Here is a 22,033-nt window from a genome sequence, read left to right on the forward strand (position 1 = left end):
ATACATTTTTGCCTGTTGCTTAATTAGCAAAAAGTTCCCCACACTTTGGAAAGATATATGTTGTACAAAATTTATTAAACACATACTAATAAAAGGCAGTCAGACTGTTTACTACTAGATGACGCTCTAAAAATTACACTTCTAGTTTTTTTCTTGTCATTCTTTTGTGTTGTCTTAAACATTTGTTTATAGTTGATTGAAACAATAACAAAATTCGAATATTAATCAAGGTATTCTTTCTTACAATATTTAAAGACATGTACTCACCATGTACAATCAAGACATACTCTGTGCTGTTTTGGCCAATAGGATTTGTTGCTTCACATCGATATGTACCATTGTCCGTTTTGTTTAAGAAACTAATTCTTAGGTCCCTACCATTGACAACCATTCTCTCTGGATCTGGTAGTTCTCCGCCATCCTTTGTCCACAATACCGGTTCTGGCCTAATGGATCCAAATGAACAAGTTGTGTAAGTTACATGAAACATATACCATAGCACATTAAATACTCAAACAATAACATTAGAGACAGATGAGCAGTGGATGTACCACTTATCAGTACCTATGAATAATCATCAGTTACATGAATTATTGGTACTGCAGGTATATTGGGCCTTCTATATATTACTTAGGAATCACACCATTAGTCAGTTAATTCATGTGTTCTAATGAGATACCACTCCAGAATGGGAGATACTTATGTAATACACCTATGTTACTATGCAAAGAGTAGTCTGAGTAGTTAAGTGTTCCCCTAGCAAACTGATACAACACCCACATATTCAAGAGTATAACCGTGGGTGGTTATGGTATACTAATAAAAAAAGCCTAATATAGTTTTCTTTCCCAGTGGCTAAATGGCCCAATAGATCTTCCTAAAGGGTACTCTTGGAATATGAAGGTCATTCCGGGGAGTTATCAAGTGAAAGAATGAACATGAGGCATTTGGACATTCAGATGAGTTATAACAAAATGATTCTGCAAGAAAATCTTCACTTTGGGAAGTGGCTAGATGTTCAAACTGCTTGGACAACACACACTGATCCCAACTGGATTTTACTGTGGTAGAGAGTTTCCTGAAGCAAGAATAACCAACCATCTCTAACTGGCATCTTTTAATCTCAGTTTGGTTTTGTAGATAAGTTTTTCCAGAGAGGCCAAAGTAAACAAACAGCAGCAAAAATGCATGTTAAAAGCCCAATACCACAAGAAATGGTAGCATAAGAACAATTGTCCTGATTCTTGGAAGTAAGGATGTCATCATTAGAAAAATTAGCAGAAAGAAATATTTTTTCATGTTTTAACAGACAAATGTAGCAAGAGAAAATTATCTTCACAAAGAGGCTGAGAAATCTAGATAGAGAAAAGAGATTAAGGTAATGTGGCACTGTTAATGTTTTACTTTAATTGTTACTATATTACATCATGAGGGGTGTAGTCCAGAGAGGGATCCCAGTACAAAGAGGAGAAAGGGGACTCGAGTGCCTGAATTACAGCTGACATAAGCCACTGGAAGCATTTCCTAATTGAAAATTTTAGTTTTCAGCTGAAAAAAAATTCAGTTGTTGATTCCATCCTAAGAAATTGAAATTTCCCACAGGGGAAAAGAAAAATCCAACCAATTTGCAGCCTAAATTCACTTGTATGGAATTACAAAAAAGGAGTTACAAAAATCTCTGATGGGTAAGTGTGGGCAATGAGGGGCTTGCTTGAATACTGAATAGCTAGAGACCAGATTTACCGGAGGATCTGAGATACCAATAAAGCAAGATTTACCACAGAAAGCATGCAGATCTATTGAACACACATACATCTGATGATATGAAACAAGTCTAATAAAAGACAAGCCTGAGCAATAGCTGTCATCCCAGCCAAAACGAGAACAAAATGGAAAGGGAAACTGCAGCCCTCCAAACATTCCTAGTGATTTTCATGTTACCATATTATACCTGTCCTTCCACTAGAGAGCGGCTAGGCTGGCTATATTCAGTGACATTGTAGAAGATGTTTACATATCCTGAATCAGTTTCCATTTCTTCATAATTACCTGTCTGTGCAACATCATAGCTGTTTCCAAAACAATTAATTACAGTTGTGCTGATAACCACGGGCAATAAGCAGACCGTGGGCTTGATGTGGTTTTCTACGGTTAGCCCCTGGCAGGCTGCCAGTGCTTTATTTACCTGTTCATTTGCAGGTACACCTGTTTGCAGCTCCCATTGGCCACGGACCAATGGTAGCTGTGGAAAGTGGCATGGACCAGAATACCACTTCCCATAGCTCCCATTGCCTGAGAAGGTGATCCGCAGCCAATGGGAGCTGCAAGCCGCTGTATCTGCAGATGCATAGGAAATAAAGCACTGGCGGCCAATTGGGTTAACCATGGTAAACCTCCTCCAGATCATTGCCTACCCCAGTTACAGGTCAAAGATAACATTCATTCATTCTGGTAAATATCTAGAGTGAGCCTAATTAATCATAAATTATTCCAAACTTGCACCTATTTTCCTGAAAGCAAAATTTGGCCTTTTAAGTTTTTATTTTTGTAACAAAGCATTTAGCTATATAACCAAATAATTAAACAGAATAAAACAACTGTTAGGAATTCAGCATTTAGGAATTCAACCATCTTTTAGAAAAACTAATTAGATTTACAAAGCCTATGTTAGACACCTCGACTCATAACATTTAGCTTAGTGGTAAGGATATGGGAGACCCTCTGTGTGAAGAAAATGGATTTGAACAGGGATCTGCCACCTCCAGATGAGTGCCCTGTTCTCTGGACTATGGGACAGTCTTACATGGATCTCTCTCAATCATTCCCATTGAAGTTGTTCCACTTTGGATAACAACTGAACAGTCATTGGTACAGAGAGTGAGTGTGAGATTATTCTCCACCTTGGAGGTAAGAGAAAAGGATCCAGTACCCCTCCTCCAATAACTCTTTGACTATTTACCGAAAGCTCCACTCCCTTGCCCTCCTGTTGTCAAGTAAGGTGGTCCCTGAGCATGCTTACTGCATTGAGCCCACAGGTGAGTTAGTTGGAAGAGCAGAAACACAGGCACTTAAGGAACTTTTGCTGCAAAAACGTAAGTACCAAAACGGAGTTTAGGTGACTACAGTGTTAGGTAGCAGAAGAATGGTGGGTTTGTGAAAAGCAGTGCCATATACGTCGAGCATTTAGGTGTGTAAAGTACCAGTAAGGTGCTTAAGTCTCATTGTGAACAGATCAGCAGACCCTCAGTTCAGCAAGCCACTTTTCAAGAAATCATTGAAATTCTTAACTATGTATTGCACTGCCTTTACTGAGGTTTGGACTATATTGCTTACCTGAGAAGTGATGGATTTAAGCTTATGCTTAAGTATTTTGCTGAAGGCTTCAGACCATGCATATAAGAATACAATCCATGAAGGGCAATGACATGATTTTCTTTAAAAGTGCATTACAAATGTAAGTGAACTGGTTTTTGTTGTTGTATATCATCAATTACTGGAGTTGATTTTTGTTTTAAATGACTTAAGTCAAATCTCCATCTAATTTAATGGCAGGGGCATCATTTCAGAAATATTTTTGGGGCTTGGGCAATGTGACAGCATTCCAGTTTCTGCCCCCCAATTGAGACTGCAGCTATTTGTTGGACAGAAAGAGTTAACAAGCTGATCCTATCCTGGAGAAATGGGGAGAGGTTGAGTGCTGATCTTATCTCAGGGAGTGAGAGATGGGCTCTGGGCAGGGACTGGAGCCTGGCTCACTCCACACTCATGTTGAACCAAGGGTGCTGCTGCTCCTGGCTGTTTGGCTGATGGTGAGAGCAGTGTTGATACCCTGGCAATTGCAAGCACTGACCCATGCTGCCCCACTCAGGCAACTGCCCCTTAGCACAAAGCAAATAGCATTCTTGTTTACTAGAACTTAAATTATTTGTGCTCTTTATGAGAAAATAAAGTGGGGTTTTTATTATTATCTGTAGCAATTACCCTTATGATAGTTTGCTGAAACCTTGTTTAATCTAACTTGGATTTACTGTCCAAATCAACTGCTCATTAGGACCCTGGTTCAAGAAAGCACTGGAATATGTGCTTAAATTAATCTTTATTCAGCAACTCACACAAGCATCTGACGAAGTGGGTCTTTGTCCACAAAAGCTTATGCTCCAACACTTCGGTTAATCTATAAGGTGCCACAGGACTCCTCACCGCTTTTGCAGCTTTAGACTAACACGGCTACCCCTCTGATACTTCACACAAGCATGTGCTTAATTTAAGCACAAACACTTAAATACTGTACTATTGACTTTATCAGTATTAAATATGTGCTCTAATTTTTGTGTGTGCTTCAGCGCCCTTGCTAAATGAGGATACTTAAATATACGGGGCCTAAATATACAACATTTTTTCTATTCCTTATGTTAACACACACACAATTATACAATGGCCTTCATATGTAAGCGACTAGCCTCACCCAATATGTAATGGGAAAGCGTGGAGATCTGATTTGTTAAGGTTTGCTGACAAAGGATGATCAGAACATTTTTTTATCACACTCTTCATTGCTTCTCATTTACTAATTTACGGAAAGGTTACATTCCCAGGAGCAGGAACTCTGAAGTGTTTCTGCCAGAATGTACATCACTGTTTTCATAAAATGCATGTTTAAGCAGCTTCTTTGCAAAGATAATTTACAGAAGTAGAAATCTTCATTTAAATTAGATGGAAAACCCAAAGGGCCACAAATAGCCAACAAGTGAATGCTTGGCTATATTTATCTCAAGGGGTCTTGTTATGTCTTAATAAATAGTGTTTATACAAATCATTAGAGAGCCAAGAGTGAATTATTATAATTTTGTATTGAGAAGGTGGCTATATTTTTAAATGTTGGATGATTTTCCAAGCAGACAGACTCTGACTACACATTTTCTGAGAGAAAATATGCCCAATTTGAGGACATATCTTCAATATTCCATACTAGAAGAGCTAGCCAGTGTTGCCTGGGTCCTTCAGAGCAGGTGGCTGATGGTGTGCGGGGTGCAGGAGTCAGGGCAGGAGACTGGGGGCATGGTAGGGCGAGAGAGTGAGGCTCAGGGAATGAGGAAAACCTCAGGGCAGGGGGTCCCATCCAGTAGGATTTTCTTCCCCACCCACCAGCTGAAAGGGCTGTTTCTCCCCACCTTCGTGCACTCCCCGGCCTCCAAGGGCCTTCTGCCTCCGCCTGGCCACCACGAGCCCTCTGTCACCCCTCAGTTTTCTGTCTCTCTCCTGGCCCTTAGCTGCAGCACTGCTGTTGGGGCGAGGGGAAAGGCTTTGGGGTAGGAGGGCTACTTACCCACTCTTATGGATGCAAGATGCGGAGCCCACCTCTCCGCATCTCATGGTGGTGTGGCTGTCCCCAGTGTCCTTCCTCTCTGTATTCTTCCCTCTCCATGATATGGAAAACAGTTCCATTCCTGGCACTTCCCATTTACTTGGCACAACCTCCTTGCTTTAAGTTAAGGTAAGAGGAACTTGCATACCAAATTCAGTGGTCCTAGCTCTTACCATTTAGGAAGAGTTCCTGAACACACAGACCCGCAGATAAACATGCAAACAGACATTTAGGAGACAGGTGCAGACAGACAGGTGCACAAATCTTATATATATATATATATATATATATATATATATATATATATATATATATATATATATATATATATACACACATACAGACACACACACACAAAATCAGATAAACATATACTTCAAGTACTGTGCATATTCAGAAAACACAGAGTATACTAATCTTGACATGTTTGAACATGTTTGGGAATATTTGGATTAGCTGATGCAATGCTGATCATGGCAATGTGATTATTGTAGAATAGGACAAATGGGCTACATCTAGACTGGCATGATTTTCCAGAAATGCTTTTAACAGAAAAGTTTTCCGTTAAAAGCATTTTCAGAAGAGCGTCTAGATTGGCACGGACGCTTTTCCGCAAAAGCACTTTTCGCAATCGGGGCCATTTTCGCAATCGTGGCTTTTTTGCAGAAAACAAATCCGAGCTGTCTACACTGGCCCTTTTGCTCAAGACTTTTGCCTGAACGAGAGCAGCATAGTATTTCCGCAAGAAGCACTGATTTCTTACAGTAGGAAGTCAGTGCTTTTGCGGAAATTCAAGCGGCCCGTGTAGACAGCTGGCAAGTTTTTCCAGAAAAGCGGCTGATTTTCCGGAAAAACTGGCCAGTCTAGACACAGCCATAGTATTTATCATTGTGCCACCTACTTGCACTACATGAATGTAAATCACAATTAACTCCTATGATGCTGATAACAATTTGTCTAAGTGAACAATACTTGGGGGTATACATTATGTCAGGTTACACAGTTTTTCATGGCTACAGTCTTACATCATGGTCCCCAAACTTTTCAGGGTCATACTCCCTCTTACCGTCCCTGGGTCTAGGAGAGAAGCTGCAGTTCTGGTAGTGAGGGATGTGTACTGAGATAAGGGGGCTGTGGCTGAAACTGAGGGCTGGTCTAGAGCCAGGAATGGAGTCAGGGGCTGAGGCTTAGGCAGGGGCCAAGTGCAGAGCTGCAGCTGAGCTGTATTTGGGGGCCAAAGTGAGGTGGGGGGGGGTGTAGGGAGCCATGTCCCCAGGTGGGGTTGTGGCTGGAGCAGAGCTGCGAACAGAGCGGAGCTAGGTGGTACTTCCTCCCCACCCTCTCCTAAATGTTGTTCCATTCTCCCTAAGGGAGAATGCCCCACATTTTGGGAACTCTGCTCTAACATTTTGTCATGTAGATAAACCCATAGATGGTGCAAGGAGTACTACCCCCGATATCATTCAGTCACAGCTCAAGTGGCTCTTTCAACTATTACTACATCCATGGAGACAAAATTTTACACATAATAGTTCCCTCATAAATGAATTCAACAGAAGACACCTGGTTTGTTTTACGCAGAGTAGATTCCATTAATATGAATAAAAATATTTTTTTTAAAGCAAAGCCAGGAGTATTTGCAACAAAATACCTAAGGGTATGTCTACACTGTACCCTAGTTCGAACTAGAGTGGCTAATGTAGGCATTCGAACTTGCAAATGAAGCCCGGGATTTAAATATCCCAGGCTTCATTTGCATATTCCCGGGAGCCGCCATTTTTAAATGCCCCGTAGTTCGAACTACCTGCCCGTGGCTAGACGCGGCACGGACTAAGTAGTTCGAATTAAAGCTCCTAATTCGAACTACCGTTATTCCTCCTGAGTTGTGCCCTTTTCAAATCCTATATTCCCAGATGACGAGTTGGTGACTCACTGTCCATATTTGCAGCAATTTTCATCTTTTTCAACCCCTGTCCCCAACCATAAAGCACTGTTACCTTTATTTGGCCAGGTGATATGACACAGAAGGTTTTTCAGTGAGTAACTTAACACAGAATTGTTTAAGAAGGGAAAAGTCTTTTCTGACTATGATTCTAACAAGCAAAAAAGGAGAGAAAATGTTAAGGATGGACTGAAATACTTTCAAAATAATATTTTTTTTAAATGTATGACTGCACTGGTAATGCGTGGCAGATTAAGGCTTTGATTCAGAAAAAAATGTAAGCAAGTATAAATTCCATTGAAATCAATGGGTTGTAAGCAATTTTATTCCTCTCTCATTTGGAAGACTTCTTTGCTTTTAATCATTTTGGTTGTATTTTTCGTGTTTTCTGCAGAAAAGGAGGTCATATATGAAATGCATTTCTGTTATTAGTCCTTTGCTGAACTGGGGCCTTACAGTTTATAAAATATTTTAAAATCACAACAGTCGATTTCCTGGTTCCTTATCCACTTGAACATGATGTCAGATTACAGTTTTTAATACTTGGTTTGGGGATAATTACATTTCTAATTTATCTTAAACCATAACTTACTAATAGAGATACCCTCAAACTTACCTTTACCCAAACATAGTCTTTGGGTGTGTTTATGAAGCAAAACACACAAACAAAAAACCCCCAAGAGCAGCAAGTCTCAGAGCCTGGATTAACAGATTTGTGCTTACACGCTGGTGCTAAACATAGTAAAGTAGAGCCCAGGCTCCAAGATTTTCTCCCTTGACGGGTATCAGAGCCCAAGCCCAAACCCCTCCATTTAAACTGCTATTTTTGGCACTGCAGTGTGGGCTTCACTAGCTTGAGTCAGTTGGACTAGGATCTGAATCTTGCTGCCTCAGTGGGTTTGGGGGGGAGGCAAGAAGGGAGGAGGAGGGAAGAGAGAAGGGCAGGTTGCAGTGTGTAAATGTACCCAGTATTTAGGAAAAGTATATAGGTTTGTCCTGTTGCTTTTAATTCATCTTCCCGCTAAACTAAGTCGACATAATCACTTTAATCCTCTGTCACACACAATGCCTTCTTTGCTTTTCATCACTTTCGCTACTTTTTTTCCTGAATAAAGGGAGGTCACCCTGTAACTGTAGTTCTATCATTTCACTGCACAATCCAGCAATCATTGTAATCTTGACTACCCTGAGTAGCGCTTTTCATTTCAATGAGACAGTTTATTGCAGCATATGCATAGTAATAAATGTTTGCTGGATCAGTCCCCAAGGATGTTAACACTCACCCCCATCTGGATAACTAAAAATCCTGTCAAGATTGCTTAGTCAGTGTGGATAAGAATAAGGAGGATATAAGAAGGATTTGCACAATGTTAACAAGACAAGTAAATTAGTTCCCAAATATTTTGTCTATTCTTCCCTGGGATTATAACTAAATCCTTCAAATAGCGGTGTACTTGCATTCTACGCAGTCCTTAATATATATCAAGAGTCAGAATTCTTCGGTGAATAAGGGAAAGAGTTCTGCTATGTTTACCATATCACTTTTGGCTTAAATTCTACCCTAACATTTGCAATCATTTTAGCTGAGTGATTGCTTTCATTCTTCGGAAATTTACTTCTATGACCCAGATCTTAAGTCTGGATTTTCTGGTTCTTTAATTCACCACCAACAAAGCTTAAATCATGAGGGAATTTCCCATGTTGTTGATATTCTGACTAGTCTAGTGAGCTGTGTTGCCAGTTTTGGAGCATTTAACCTGGTGAAAACATCAACCATTACATGTGCCATACCTTTATGAAAAAGCTGAGGAAAACATGTATGAGGGGAATATTGTGCATTTTGGAAATAGATGTATAATATTTCAGACCTGTAGAGACCTTTGTAGGATTTATAGCCCCACCAGTCAAAAAATACAAATTCTCTGCTTTTCCCATGTTCTCTGCAAATTACCACTGTGGGGTTGGACTGGCTGGTCGCAGACCTTGAAATCTTCTTCCAAGGATGCCTATTAACATGCCTTCTTCTCCCCTCAGTGTTGATGAGTACAAAATGGGACTTCTCACCTCAGTCCCTGCCAACTGCAGTATCCCCCCTGGAACTGCATTTGTCTTGTATCCAGAGCCTTATTACTTTTAAGTGCCAATAGATAATTATTAGGTATTAAAGTTGGTGCTTGTTACTTAGTGACAGTTAATTCCTCAGAGTTAGGATTATAATTGCTGTGCTATCAAAATTCTCATGGTGATTTTTTCTGGATGCTCTTTTTGTTGTATGCTCACTTCAAGCACACTGTAATCCACAGAGCTAGCTTTTGCATTTTATTTTACTCAGCAAAAATACAAAGAAACCTACAGACCTGTATCGTGTAAGACATTAGATAAGCAAGGTCAGTGAATTTTGGCACACAAAAATGGCCCAACAGGAACCCAGAGTTTTGGGGAAATAGGCAAGAGAACAACAGAGATCTAGCAGGAAGGTTGCAACTATTTGTACAGAATGGCTATGTCGACAATACAAACTTTTTGCGGAAGAGGCAATGCAAATGAAGCACTCATTTGCATTTTCTCATGTTTATTTGCATAATCTCTTCCAATCTGTTTTACACAGGAGGTTTTTGTGGATGTGGACTTTTTCACAAAAACCCCTTTTTGCAGAAGATCCTTATTTTACAGGCATATAATTATAATAATTAGCCCCAATGATGGGTTACCAGTGACCAGAGACAGACTCATCTCAGTAATATGCTCTGCAATTTCATGAAGAGGTGGATGGCACTGACTTCTGTGGCAATGAGAAGATCTACTTATCTTGGGGTTTTTTGGCATTTTGGGGGCTCCTTAATGGAATACATTTTCCTTGCCCATATAGGATAGATTGTTGCAGCCTGCCAAATCTCTTTACTATTTCCCAGCTTCTTATTAGTCCATTTCCCAAATGGCTGATATATGCCTCTTAACTTATGCAGGTATTTTTGTTTGTTTTTATTGGTATCTCAGCCCTAATTTTTTAATTATCGAAACTACTATCAAAATGACATAGATATGAACAGGCATAATTCACCCCACATGACGAGGGTAAAAAAGCAGATGCAGTAGGAAGAAAAGTATTTTCTCTGTCCCCCTCTTGGCATTCAGGTAGCTATCTAACACATGATAATGCCTCATTCTCTATTTCATCTATAGGAACAGATTGCCAAGTACTGTACTAGCTGAATAGAAAGGCTAACATCATTTTAAATGACTGCAGAAAAGCTCTTAGAGCTTCTTTTGATGCTTCATATTTTTTGGGCCATATGCTAATAATTTAAGAAGACATGCCTGAGACTGAGGTTATCCACCTTCCTAAAAAAAATTTAAAGTAGAGAACCTTTCCTTTGAAAAAAAATGATGTTTATCTGTAAAACTGACAAGCTATAGAAAAGCTCAAGGCTTGCTGTCTAATGCAAAATCTCTTGCTTAATTCCATTTGGTTGGAGAAGAAATTCAACTACCATAAGTAATTTTACCCTCTATTGTTTTCCTCACAGTATTTTTTCTCAGAAGCATCAGTCAGATCTGCAGCTGCCTATGCCCTCCCAGAGTCAGGAGACATGGAAGCCTTTTTTGGCCATACACAAAAGGCAACTTGTATTTTCCAGCAAAGCTCTGCCCTGCAGAAAAATTTCCTAGACTTCAGACACCTACTGGGATAGGGCTTCAGCAGTATACAGAGTAGGAAGCGATTTTTTTCTAGAGGTTATGGACCGAATAGCATCAGCAGCGTTTATAATACTATACAATTACTTCAGAATGAAGATTCTATAGCACTAGTTGCTTTACAGACCCAGTATAGTGACAAAGAAAACTATACTGGAGAATGTACTGAAATCCTTGTCATGGACAACTCAGAGAGCTAATATTCTAAAAAGGAAATTATGTAATTCTCCAGCTCTCTCAATGAGGTCATTTAAACTCTCTGAAAGTCTGAAGACATTCAACTCTCAGAAAAGAGTATTTCCTATAAAGTTTTGAAAGCTGAGGGAGGTTTATAATGGCTTTCAGATCTTTTCTCCTTCATATCAAAAGAAAGGCAGTCCAGGTGGCAAGGGACAATGCAACTGACATGTCAACAGGTCAGGAGGGGCTTGCTTGTCCCATTTATATAGTGAAGCATTCACCTTATGGAATTGGTGCATCATGCACAACATTTAGCCCATCCTTTCTAGACAGGTGCAGGGCCACAATGACTTTGTGGATCAAATGAGCAGAGATATGACAATTGCACAAGTGGTCAATAGAGAAGTGATACTTAAGATCTTCAACATCTGGCATCTTACAGAGATAGATTTACTATGTGTTGTGACTGCTTGCAAAAAGTGTTGCCTATCATGTTCAAGGGCAGGAAAAGAAATGAATTCCATATTGCCTGTGTTTCTGCTGCACAACAGTCTCAGAGGGGTAGCCATGTTAATCTGTAACTGAATCAACTTAGAAAACAAGGAATAGTCCTGAAGCACCTTAGAGACAAATGTAGGTGGTATCACCCATGAAAGCTCATGATACCATCTATATTTTTTGTTAGTTTCTGATGCACAGGTATGCACTTTTCTTAGTTCCCACTGATACACAAAATAGAAAGGAAAATAAGACAGCACAGATCAAGAATTATTATAATAGCTTCACCTTGGCTGAGGGAACATGGATCTACTTCAATTGATGAAAAAATTAGCAGGGCGTTCCCAATATTACTGGACCTATTGTTGTAGTAGTATAGCAAGATGTTTCATCCAGATTGTGTGTCTCTGTAGTTAGTGGAGTGCCCAACAGAATATTAGTGAACCATGAAAAAACGTATTCTTTGGATGTTCAGCAAGTGCAGTCTAACACTAGAAAACATTACCTTTCTAAGTGGCCAAGGTTTGTGAACTGAATTGCACAAGAAAACAGATCAGCTAGAACAGACTTCCAATAAATGTATTCTGTAACACTCTACCTTAAAGACTGAGGATCATATTCTTTGCTCAAGGTTCACTTAGCATCTATATTAGCTTATCATGGTCTGATAGATAATGTATCAGTTTTTACACATTATGCAGTTAAAAACATCATGAAGGGGCTTTCAAATCTGTACTCATCGGAATAAGGCCTTGAATAAAGCATGGGATCTCAGTTTAGTTTTAGCACAATTCTAAGCTGCCATTAAGCCTTTAGTAGAGAGCTAGTTGCCTTTCTAACTGTTATAATGTCAGACAGGAGAGTTAGTGAATTATATTCCCTCTTAGTGTGCCCACCCTTCACTCCTCTTCGTAGAGACCAGATAGATCTGACCTTGGGTTTCTACCTAAAATAGGATCAGAAGTCCATGTGAATCAAGCCATAAATATATCAGTTTTCTACCCTATACCACACATTGACAGGAGAGACTCCACTTTAAATAATGTAGATGTTAAAAGAGTTGTAGTCTATTATCTTAATATATCTAAAGGATTTTGTATAAATCTGCTCTTTTGATTATCTTTTATGCAGAAAATAATAAAGATCACTAGTATGATCTCAAACTATTTCCCAATGTGTTATATAGTGCATTCTAGAAAGTTATAAACCAGCAGCTTTCTCTCGGGGTATTACATCAGATTCTTCTAGGGCAATGACTATGTCCCTAGCTTAATTCAGATATGTTCCAGTTCAGAAAATATGTAGGACTGCCACCTGGAATTCTGTGCATACTTTCAGATCCAGTGGCTAGCACTAATGCTCAATGTGGTAAGGTTGGTTGTAATTCTAGCACTATTTAATTAGGACACTATTTCCTCCAGCATTGGATTACTGATTGACAAACCATCCCCTGCTACATGAAGAAATTGAGGTTACTTACTTGTAACTGAGGTTTTTTTTTAAATTAAGACTCGGACTCCCCACCCAATTTCCTCTCTCCCTCACAGTCCTAATAAGCAAAAATCCTAGAAATCTGTATACCATGGAAAAAGGCATTGTTAAAGAGAATCTTTCATTTTAGTTTAGTTTTGTGAAAGAAGAAAAACATATATCAAATAGATTTTACTGGAAGCGTAAGTGTCACTCAATGCACACAACTTCCCCCTCCTGTGCATTTTTGAATGTGCTTTAAATGTAAATAGCTAAACATACTCCAATAAACTATTTTCAACTAATAGAGTTTGCTCAACAGCATATAAAGATTTATGTTTCAAGGCATCTGAATATTTCACTTCAGCCTCTAGGACTAATTAAAAAAGTGAGTAATATTAATATAAAAGCAACTTTCACTTTTCCTATTGTGTGGAGTTACAACCCCACACAGAAAAATGTTCAGCATATATAAGAATTAAACCGCCTACATATATTAGCGCAGATAGCAACAACTTTTTTTCATATAATAAATACTTGACAGGATCTTACAGCCAAGTAGATGATATGGGCACAAATAAATGCTTCAGGTAAAGTAAGTTGCAATGATGCAGTCTTAAAGAGAGAGAGAGAGAGAGAGAGAGAGAGAGAGAGACTTAAAATAGGAACTCAAAGTCAGTGTGAGAATCATTAGTTTGTTTTTTTAAAACAGAATACTTTGATGAAAGCATTTTTACAGAGACAAAAATGAACATGAAAAAAATATACTCTACAATGAAAAAGGCAGGAAGCAAGACAAATGAACAATTTATTCTTGTCATGGTTACAGGGCAAACTGCACCTGAGACCCCTTTTGTCCCTCGAGTGTGCCCCACAGGAGTCATTCCTGCTTCGCTGCACCTGTCCTTGGTGGCAACTTGTGGTCCAATCTCTGAGACTGGATCTCTGAATTTTAGCTTCCCTTCAACCCCAGTTTGACAGATACAGCTGAGTTCTATTTGCCTATACCTTAATATTTCCTTGCATTTTGTAAATTCTCCTCAATCCAGGTAATCTTTGAGGTCTGACTGGGAGAAGCCGACTGTATTGCTCACAGCATGTTCTCTGTCTCTATGTTTCTTTCCGTCAGCAGGATGACAACCCACTCCCCGCCTTCCTTTTTTGAGGATAGCATCTTAAAGGTCTAGAATCCCCTTTGATTCCAGGTTTTCAGCCTCAGGAACACAACTGCATAATTTGGCTGACTCCAGGTAGGCATCTTCTCCCCAACAGTTGGCCCAGCCATTGTTAACTTTACTCCTTTGAAGCTGTTGACCCTAGGTGTCTATCTTTGACATTGTTTCATTTCATGTAGGTTTCCTCCTAACCATATTCTTTGATTGAGCTCCTTGCAGTCAGGCAGGTCAATATGAAACAGATAACCTAAGGGACATATGATATTTATAAAAAATACTGCTAACATAGCTGCTACTCATTCTCTGCAGCGCTACACAAAATATATAGAAGCATCAAACAAAAAAGTGCCATAGATAATATTATGCAAGTTAGTTTTCTAATAGTCATGAGATAAGTAGTAGACTAGAAGTCACATGATATTGAAGATAGGAATTCCAAAGAAAAACATAGAATGCAATAAGGTGCATTTGGTGATGACCTAACATTAAACACATTTCTCACTTCCAAAGGTGCCTGGTGTTATTGATATCCATGCTGCATATGCTGGATCAGGCAATAATTTTTCCACTGTCTTTTGGCTATGCTGGACCTCTGCTTTGTAGCAAGTGAGGTGATAATGCAGACTGGGATTCAGATACTAAGACAGCACATTATACCTGATGCGGCAAAGATAGCAACTGAGAGGTGCCATGTCATACTATCATTTTATAGGTCAAACTCCAGCTGTAGTTCGAAGTGTACATGTATTTATAGAAAATTTACAGGCATCTTTCAACTGTAGTATCTGAATAATATATTAATGTAGTTAATTGATTTGTTATGCACCCATTACCATGCATGTAAATACACAATGCAGATTAAAAGCAATGAGACGTGAAACCAAATGGTTCACAGAGGGTTGCTTATTTCCTTTCATCACACCAAGCATCTACAAGTAACCTGCTAATGGTCCATATTCAAGGAAACATGTGACCAAAATATCTTCATCGCTGTTCCCTTATTAGAGTTTTCCAATCAAAATAATTTCTTCATTCAAGTTGCATGTTTTATGTTTAAATTTCAATAGTTCTCTCTCTAAGCTTCTTCATTCCTTTCACCTAATTCTTTACATATATCTTATATTGTCATCTCCAAATTCAGAATTAATTTATTTTTTATATATTATTTACTCATATATATGACATTTATATTACAGTGAAATTATATCTGTGCGCCATAAAAACACACAAGCCTGTGGAAACTCTTACCTTCAAGAAACCCAAACAAGTTACCTCTTTGCCCCATTCCTGAGCCACCTTCCCTTTTTGCTAATGGATACTGAAAGAGCCTTCTATTGGCATGCCATATGAATGACCTTTGCAGACTAAATACAATTTTATCCTAAAGAAGAACCCATCTGAACTAGAGAGAAATACAGACTATCTTGAATTTCTGAATTTGATTCATCCTATTTTCCCCTTATGGAAAACCACTCTGTATGAAACTAAACTTGATCACCAGGTAAGAAAATAAAATCTTTCCTCTACAGATGGTCCTCTCTCCATGCATCTATTACTCTTTAGTCTGACATCAATTTGATAATCAGACTAGAAACTGATGGCAGATCTGTAGTCTTGGGATGATTAAATTATTACTGGTAAACCTGGATAAATGTTAATTTCACTGATACATAAAAAACCCACCAAAATATTTCCATTGATAACAAAAATGTGCATTGGCAAAATAAGAAAAAATGCTTCTTGACCACTTACTAATATTTGATTTAATGCCATACATTTTGACATACAATATTGACAATTTATTTGTAATGGTTACAAAGCTTTAACTTTTTAATCTCAACATGTACTGTCACTAAATAATTATTACTTTTCCTTCCCATTCTTCATTAATATACATTATCAGTTGAAATTGTTTTGCCAAGACTTCAGCTATGACAGTGGATCCTGATCTATTTCTGATCTACTTTATGCTCAGGAACTCAATCAATTTAACTCCTACAATCTAACATTTAACATCTTATTTTCCTACTTAAATATTTGAAAGGAAAGGACTGTTCTGATAGACCATTATGGCAAGCCGTATGTTTAATTTAAATGAAGAGCAGAAGCCTTAAATTATAATCCTCACCAACTAGATTTATCTGCTGTAAATCTACCAATTATTTTTTTTGTACCATGAAGCCTAATTATGCTAAACTAGACAATTAATACCTACTAATGTGTATAGTTCTTGCTCATACTAGTAATTTGAAATTATTCATCCTGTGTTCTATGAAATACAGTTATATAATCAAATTATTTTTATATTCACGTCCCACTGACTAAAATAATTAAAACCACATTAATTTACATTCTTGTGATGCCCATTTTGTCTACAGTTTTTCTCTGTGGAGATCTTATAGCACACATTTCTACTCTGAAGTGTGATTTCATAGAACTGATATCATGCTCTTCCAGATTTATGGGATCAGGTCTGCAGGAAAAAAAAAGATCTAGCCATGCAAACCTACTTTGAAATTCAAGCTGGGACCTCTTCAGCTCACCCATCAGAATGTAACTGTTATGTTGATGTGTGAGCTAGAACTGAATCCACTACATTCTCCCATAGCTTTAATGGTTCTAAATTACTAAGGGGAGTACACCATGGTAAAAAAGTGCTCAATAAAGTCATCAGATATTACTGACTACATCAGATCTGGAGCAAGAAGGTGACATTATTATTTATTTATTTTACAAAGAACTGCTTTTGTTAACCAATTGATGGGATTTGCTTTAAATTTAATTCCCTACCTCATAATACAACTTTTAATATACTGTCTTCTTTACTTTTGTTAATATTTAACATCAAGAAATCTTTGGTATATCTCATAGATGAAATTATATATAATAATATTCCTTGGATCAATACCAGGTAGAACATAAAAGATGTAATTTATATCATAATTCCCTACCATAGTAATTCATACTGTAGCCACCACTGAGACCTTTGGAGCTTAGTATAGAAGCCTCTACCACTTGAGCTATAAAGCCTACTGGCTCTTAGCTTAGGCTGCATAGCTCCTTTGTTCTTTTTGCTCACTGTAAGTGGTCTAAGTGCCACTGCATGAGACAATAAACCACACCCATTAGGTGTGTGAGTTACAATACTACTCCTAAATACTCTCATACACAATGAAAACCTTATTTAAGACAGAGTGAATTAAATATTGAAAAGGTCAGATTCCTTTCATTTTTTCCTCCCATTAGTCAGGGTACAATTGCATAGACATTTGTTTCATAGCTACATCTTACAAAATATGCTTAACTATCATGGACCTGAAGAACATACTTAAGTTTTTACAAGTTTTCTTTGTCTAGCTGCATGCTTAATTCCAGGGGTTCTTTTCTTTGCCACAAGGATATTGAGGCATTCATTCTGGTCTTCATTCAAGTATCCTCAGATTGAACTAAGAATGAATCTGAACTGGGGTGGAGTTTTTTTTAACTGTAGTTTTAATACTTTATTATTCCTTCTTTCTCTTCACCCCTTAAATGCATACAGGATTGTTATTAATAATTATTTAAAAAATGTATAGCATTCACAGGGCTTAGGTACTATCATAGAGCTCCAGAGATATTTTATATCTTAGTTTCATTCTCTAATTTCTGATCATTTTAATCTTGTCTCTAGTGCTACAAAATACTTCCGATTCCTTCTATTTCCTCCAGCACTCTTGTAACCCTAATATATGAAATCCATAATTGCAATTCTTCAGCTTCCTCCCAAATACATTTTACTTTTTTGAGACTGTCAACTTCCTGTTTTCCAGATAACTTGCATAGATTTTTTTAGCTCTAATTCATTCTCATCATTGGAGCCTCTTGAATTTTTTATCTAAGTATCAGACCTTGAATCTCCAATTTCCTTCAGAGAATTGCCTTCAATAGAGTGTGAGGTAGTGAGTGAGTCAACACAAAATGAAGATGATCGTGAGCTTGCAGTGTTCCAAAGATTCAGTATCAAAACTGATTAAGAGAACAACAGGTAACCAACAATCCAACACCTAGTGAAACTCTTTCTAGTTTAAGCATTTCTTAACCATCATATATATAGTGGACGAGTGTCTGAGAGTCTGTAACGCCGAAATGCTGGCTGTTCCCTCTGGGTGGCCCATGCTGCATGGGGAGTGCGGGGCCCAAATAACCATTTGGGCTCCAGGGTCCCCCGAGTGAGAGGCAGGAGGGGGAGGAGAAGAGAAAGAGAGAGACAGGGAGAGAGGCAGGAAGCAGAGGAGAGCTGAGAGAGAGAGAAGGAGGCAGTAGGAGGAGGAGGAGGAGGAGGAATGAAGAGAGAGAGAGAGAGAGAGAGAGGCAGGAAGCAGAGGAGAGCTGAGAGAGAGAGAAGGTGAGGCAGTAGGAGGAAGAGGAGGAGGAGGAGAGAGAGAGACTGGAGGCTCAGGAGAGAAGACTGACGTGGAGGAGAGACCTGAAAATCCCGTTTTATGACGGGCTAATTGGCTAGTTTTAAATAAATGAAGAAACTCCCAAACCAAAAACACTGAGGCTACATCTACACTATGAGTTTCACGACAAAAAATATGCTAGAGGGATTCATTTGCATGAGTTGTGATCTCATTTGCATATTTTCTGCCAATCCGTTTTTGCGCTGGGTTTTTGCGCAAAAACAAGCAGTGTGGACGTTATCTTTTTGCGCAAAAACCCTCTTTCTGCAAGATTGGCAAACCTCCTTTTTTGGTGCATAAGTATCTTGAGGAAAAAGGGGGTATTGCGCAAAAAGAAAATGTCCACACTGCTTGTTTTTGTGCAAAAACCCCAGCGCAAAAATGGATCAACAGAAAATATGCAAATGTGAGTGTGACTCATGCAAATGTGTCCCTCATTTGCATATATTTTGTCCAGGGTTGCACAAGAACATATATAAATGAGGCACGGTGATGAATATTGCCGCACCTCATTTGCATACTTAGTGAGCCACCATTTTTGTGCAAAACCCCCTCTTGCACAAGAGCCGTTCCACCGTTTAAATATTCAGGCAGAACGGCTCTTGCTCAGTTGGGGGTTTTTGCACAAGAAGGAGAAGTGTAAACTGCTCCTTCTTGCGCAAAAATTGCAGCACATTAAGTATGCAAATGAGGCGTGGCAACATTCATCGCCATGCCTCATTTGCATATGTTCTTGCGCAAGACTGGGCAGTGTAGACGTAGCCTGAAAGTTTGGAGTTAAGGTTCAAACTGGATATCATAGCCAGTGTTTAAAGTAAAATAAATAATTTTAAAAACCCTCTTATAAGATAAAAACATATTTAAAGTAACTTTTAAAAGATGAGGAAATTCAGGTTTTAACCTTAACATAAAATAAATTAAAAACTTTTGGACGGATGGAAATTTAGTAAAGACAAAGCCAACTCTAACTGGCCATCTGCCCTTCTCTGCTTCCTTCATGTTTGCATTGTAAAAAGAATATTTTTTTAAATAAAGTAATTTTGTGGACATTTTAAATCTGGAGAAATTTGCATTTGGCCACCTCCATCACCACTTTTTTTTTTTAAGAAGAGCTAAGAGCTTACAGAAATTGGCAGCCTATGGCTTAAGTTACATCGAATGTGGAGAAGACACTACTTGTGCAGCTAGCAAATGGAGTTTCTAAAATGTACTCTATAAAAACTTCTATACATATTAGACCATTTTGATGATATGTGCACTTACTTTGTTTTATTTGTGTAGCCAGTTTATACATAATTTATTTTGCTTTTCAAATTTTAACTAGGAAAAATCTCCCATAGATGTGTAACATCTCTTTCCAAAAGATTCCTGAGGCAAAAAAGGCAGCAGTAAAAACCTAAGCCATTGCAATAACAGGAAAAAAATAGAAAGAAAGAAAGAAAAAAAAAGCCCACTGCATTAAAATCATGTGTAGTTAAAAATACTTTAAACAAAGTTTTAAATTCTGTGTCACCCTCTAGGGGACAGAGGCCTTGTAAGAGTAGGCAGGAATTACTGCCACTGTCAGTTAATTAACATTAGCTCAAGGGCAAAGCACTAGCAAATATTCTATAGGGAACAATCCTATGTTGGCTAAGGGGCTGAGCACAGATTAGATAAGATTTTTTTCAATATCTGTGAAGTGACAATGATTCTGCTTTTGTAGTAAAAGACTTACATTCAAGTACTAACATGAACAGATTACTTACACCTGAACAACTTGTTATGCACAGTGAATCATCTACTAGGTAGCTGTACAACAGGAGATAGGTTAGATATCCATCATGACAGATCAATACTTAAGGTCAAGTGACAATCTTGCTCTTAGGAGGCTATGTTGGGGAGAAAAGGAGCATAATTCAGTCAGCTGGAGAATGGAGAGGCTCACCACTCATGCACAGAGGATATGCAGGCTCTGTGGGGCCACAACTTCCCCACTCATCCTCTCACCCACCAGCAAGGGAAGAGTGTTGCATGGGTAGGCTTACCTATGCTAGTTTTAATCTACCTAGCACTGGTAATAATAGCAGTGAAGATGTGGTGGCACAGGTAAGCAATGCTAATGAAACAAGGTTGGGCCCAGGTTTTCAGGGTCTTAATCCCCGACCTTGTAGTCTCTTGGGGCAGGGGCTAGGGTGTACCCACTCCAGGGTGCTCTCTTCACACTGTATGCTTTTTTGACCCAGTGACCATTTCATACAGTTCAAAGCAAATACAATTTATTAAACAACAACTGATTAAAAAGAAAAGAATAAGGAAAAAGGAGAAAGATTAAATGAGAACACATAGTCCTGTTCTGTATCATGGGGACATCACAAACAGCAGTCTTCAGAGTGTAAGAACAGTTCACAGTCTGTTCCTTATAGGTTCCAGGGCTCTTTCTCAGGTCCTGGCTGTTCTGCAGGGGGGGGGCGCAGGTTGGACACGCTTGCTCTGGCAGTGACTACACGGCCTTAGGCTCTAAAGTGGCAGGATCCCTCTCCCAGTTGGAGTTACAATCCCTCTCCAAATCTGGTCCACAGGGCCTCTTGGGTGTAGGGTTGCCAGGTGTCAGGTATTCACCCGGATAGTCTGGTATTTTCACCTTCTTTCCGGTAACAAAATTCAGAGAATACCGGACACCTAAAATGTCCGGTATTTTCTGATTGTTTTTCCCGGCCAGGAGGAGAAAATGCTGGGCACCTGGCAACCCTACAAACACTCAGAGCCTGGCCTCCCTCCCTCCGCTGCAAGCCCTCCCCTGACCCCATCCCCCATGCTTACCTGGCTCCCCAAGGCACAAAATGGCTGCCAGTCAAAAGACCTAGGGGAAGCAATGCTTCCCCTGGGTCTTAGTGCTCAACCGCTCCCTTGTTGCTATCCCTGCACTCACTCTTAAAGGGGACATGCTGTTTTAATGCTGTTTTAATTAATTAATTTATTTATTTGGCTTAAGTCCTTGCAGTCCTTTTTTTTCCCAACAACTTGGTCTCTCTTTTTTTCCCGGTGGTTTTTTTTTTTTTTTGGAGGGGGGGGTGTAATTCGGTATTTTTGTTTCAACCATCTGGCAACCCTACTTGGCTGGTGGCATGTCCCTGCCCCGAGCCTCTTTTTCCCCCTTTGCTGGTCACAGCTGCTCACCACACGCAGCTGCAGACTGTGCTGCTTTGCCAGACTCCAGCTCCTTGTGTTGCTTCTCTGACCCCTTTGGCTTTCTGGTCACTGCAGGTCTGCTGCTCAGCACAGG

General features: G+C 39.0%; 1 protein-coding gene across 6 annotated transcripts in view; it reads right to left on the reverse strand.

Moving 5' to 3' along the window:
* CADM2 (cell adhesion molecule 2) overlaps window positions 1–22,033 on the reverse strand; it is a 1,012,793-nt gene that overhangs the window by 88,723 nt on the left and 902,037 nt on the right. For all 6 annotated transcript variants that reach the window (XM_075909639.1, XM_075909649.1, XM_075909633.1 and 3 more), the window contains one exon: window positions 268–446. In XM_075909639.1, coding sequence (XP_075765754.1) covers window positions 268–446 — 179 coding nt within the window. The remainder of the gene's footprint in view (window positions 1–267; window positions 447–22,033) is intronic.

The sequence above is a fragment of the Pelodiscus sinensis genome, chromosome 1 (genome assembly GCF_049634645.1).
Source record: "Pelodiscus sinensis isolate JC-2024 chromosome 1, ASM4963464v1, whole genome shotgun sequence".
Lineage (NCBI taxonomy): Eukaryota > Metazoa > Chordata > Testudines > Trionychidae > Pelodiscus > Pelodiscus sinensis.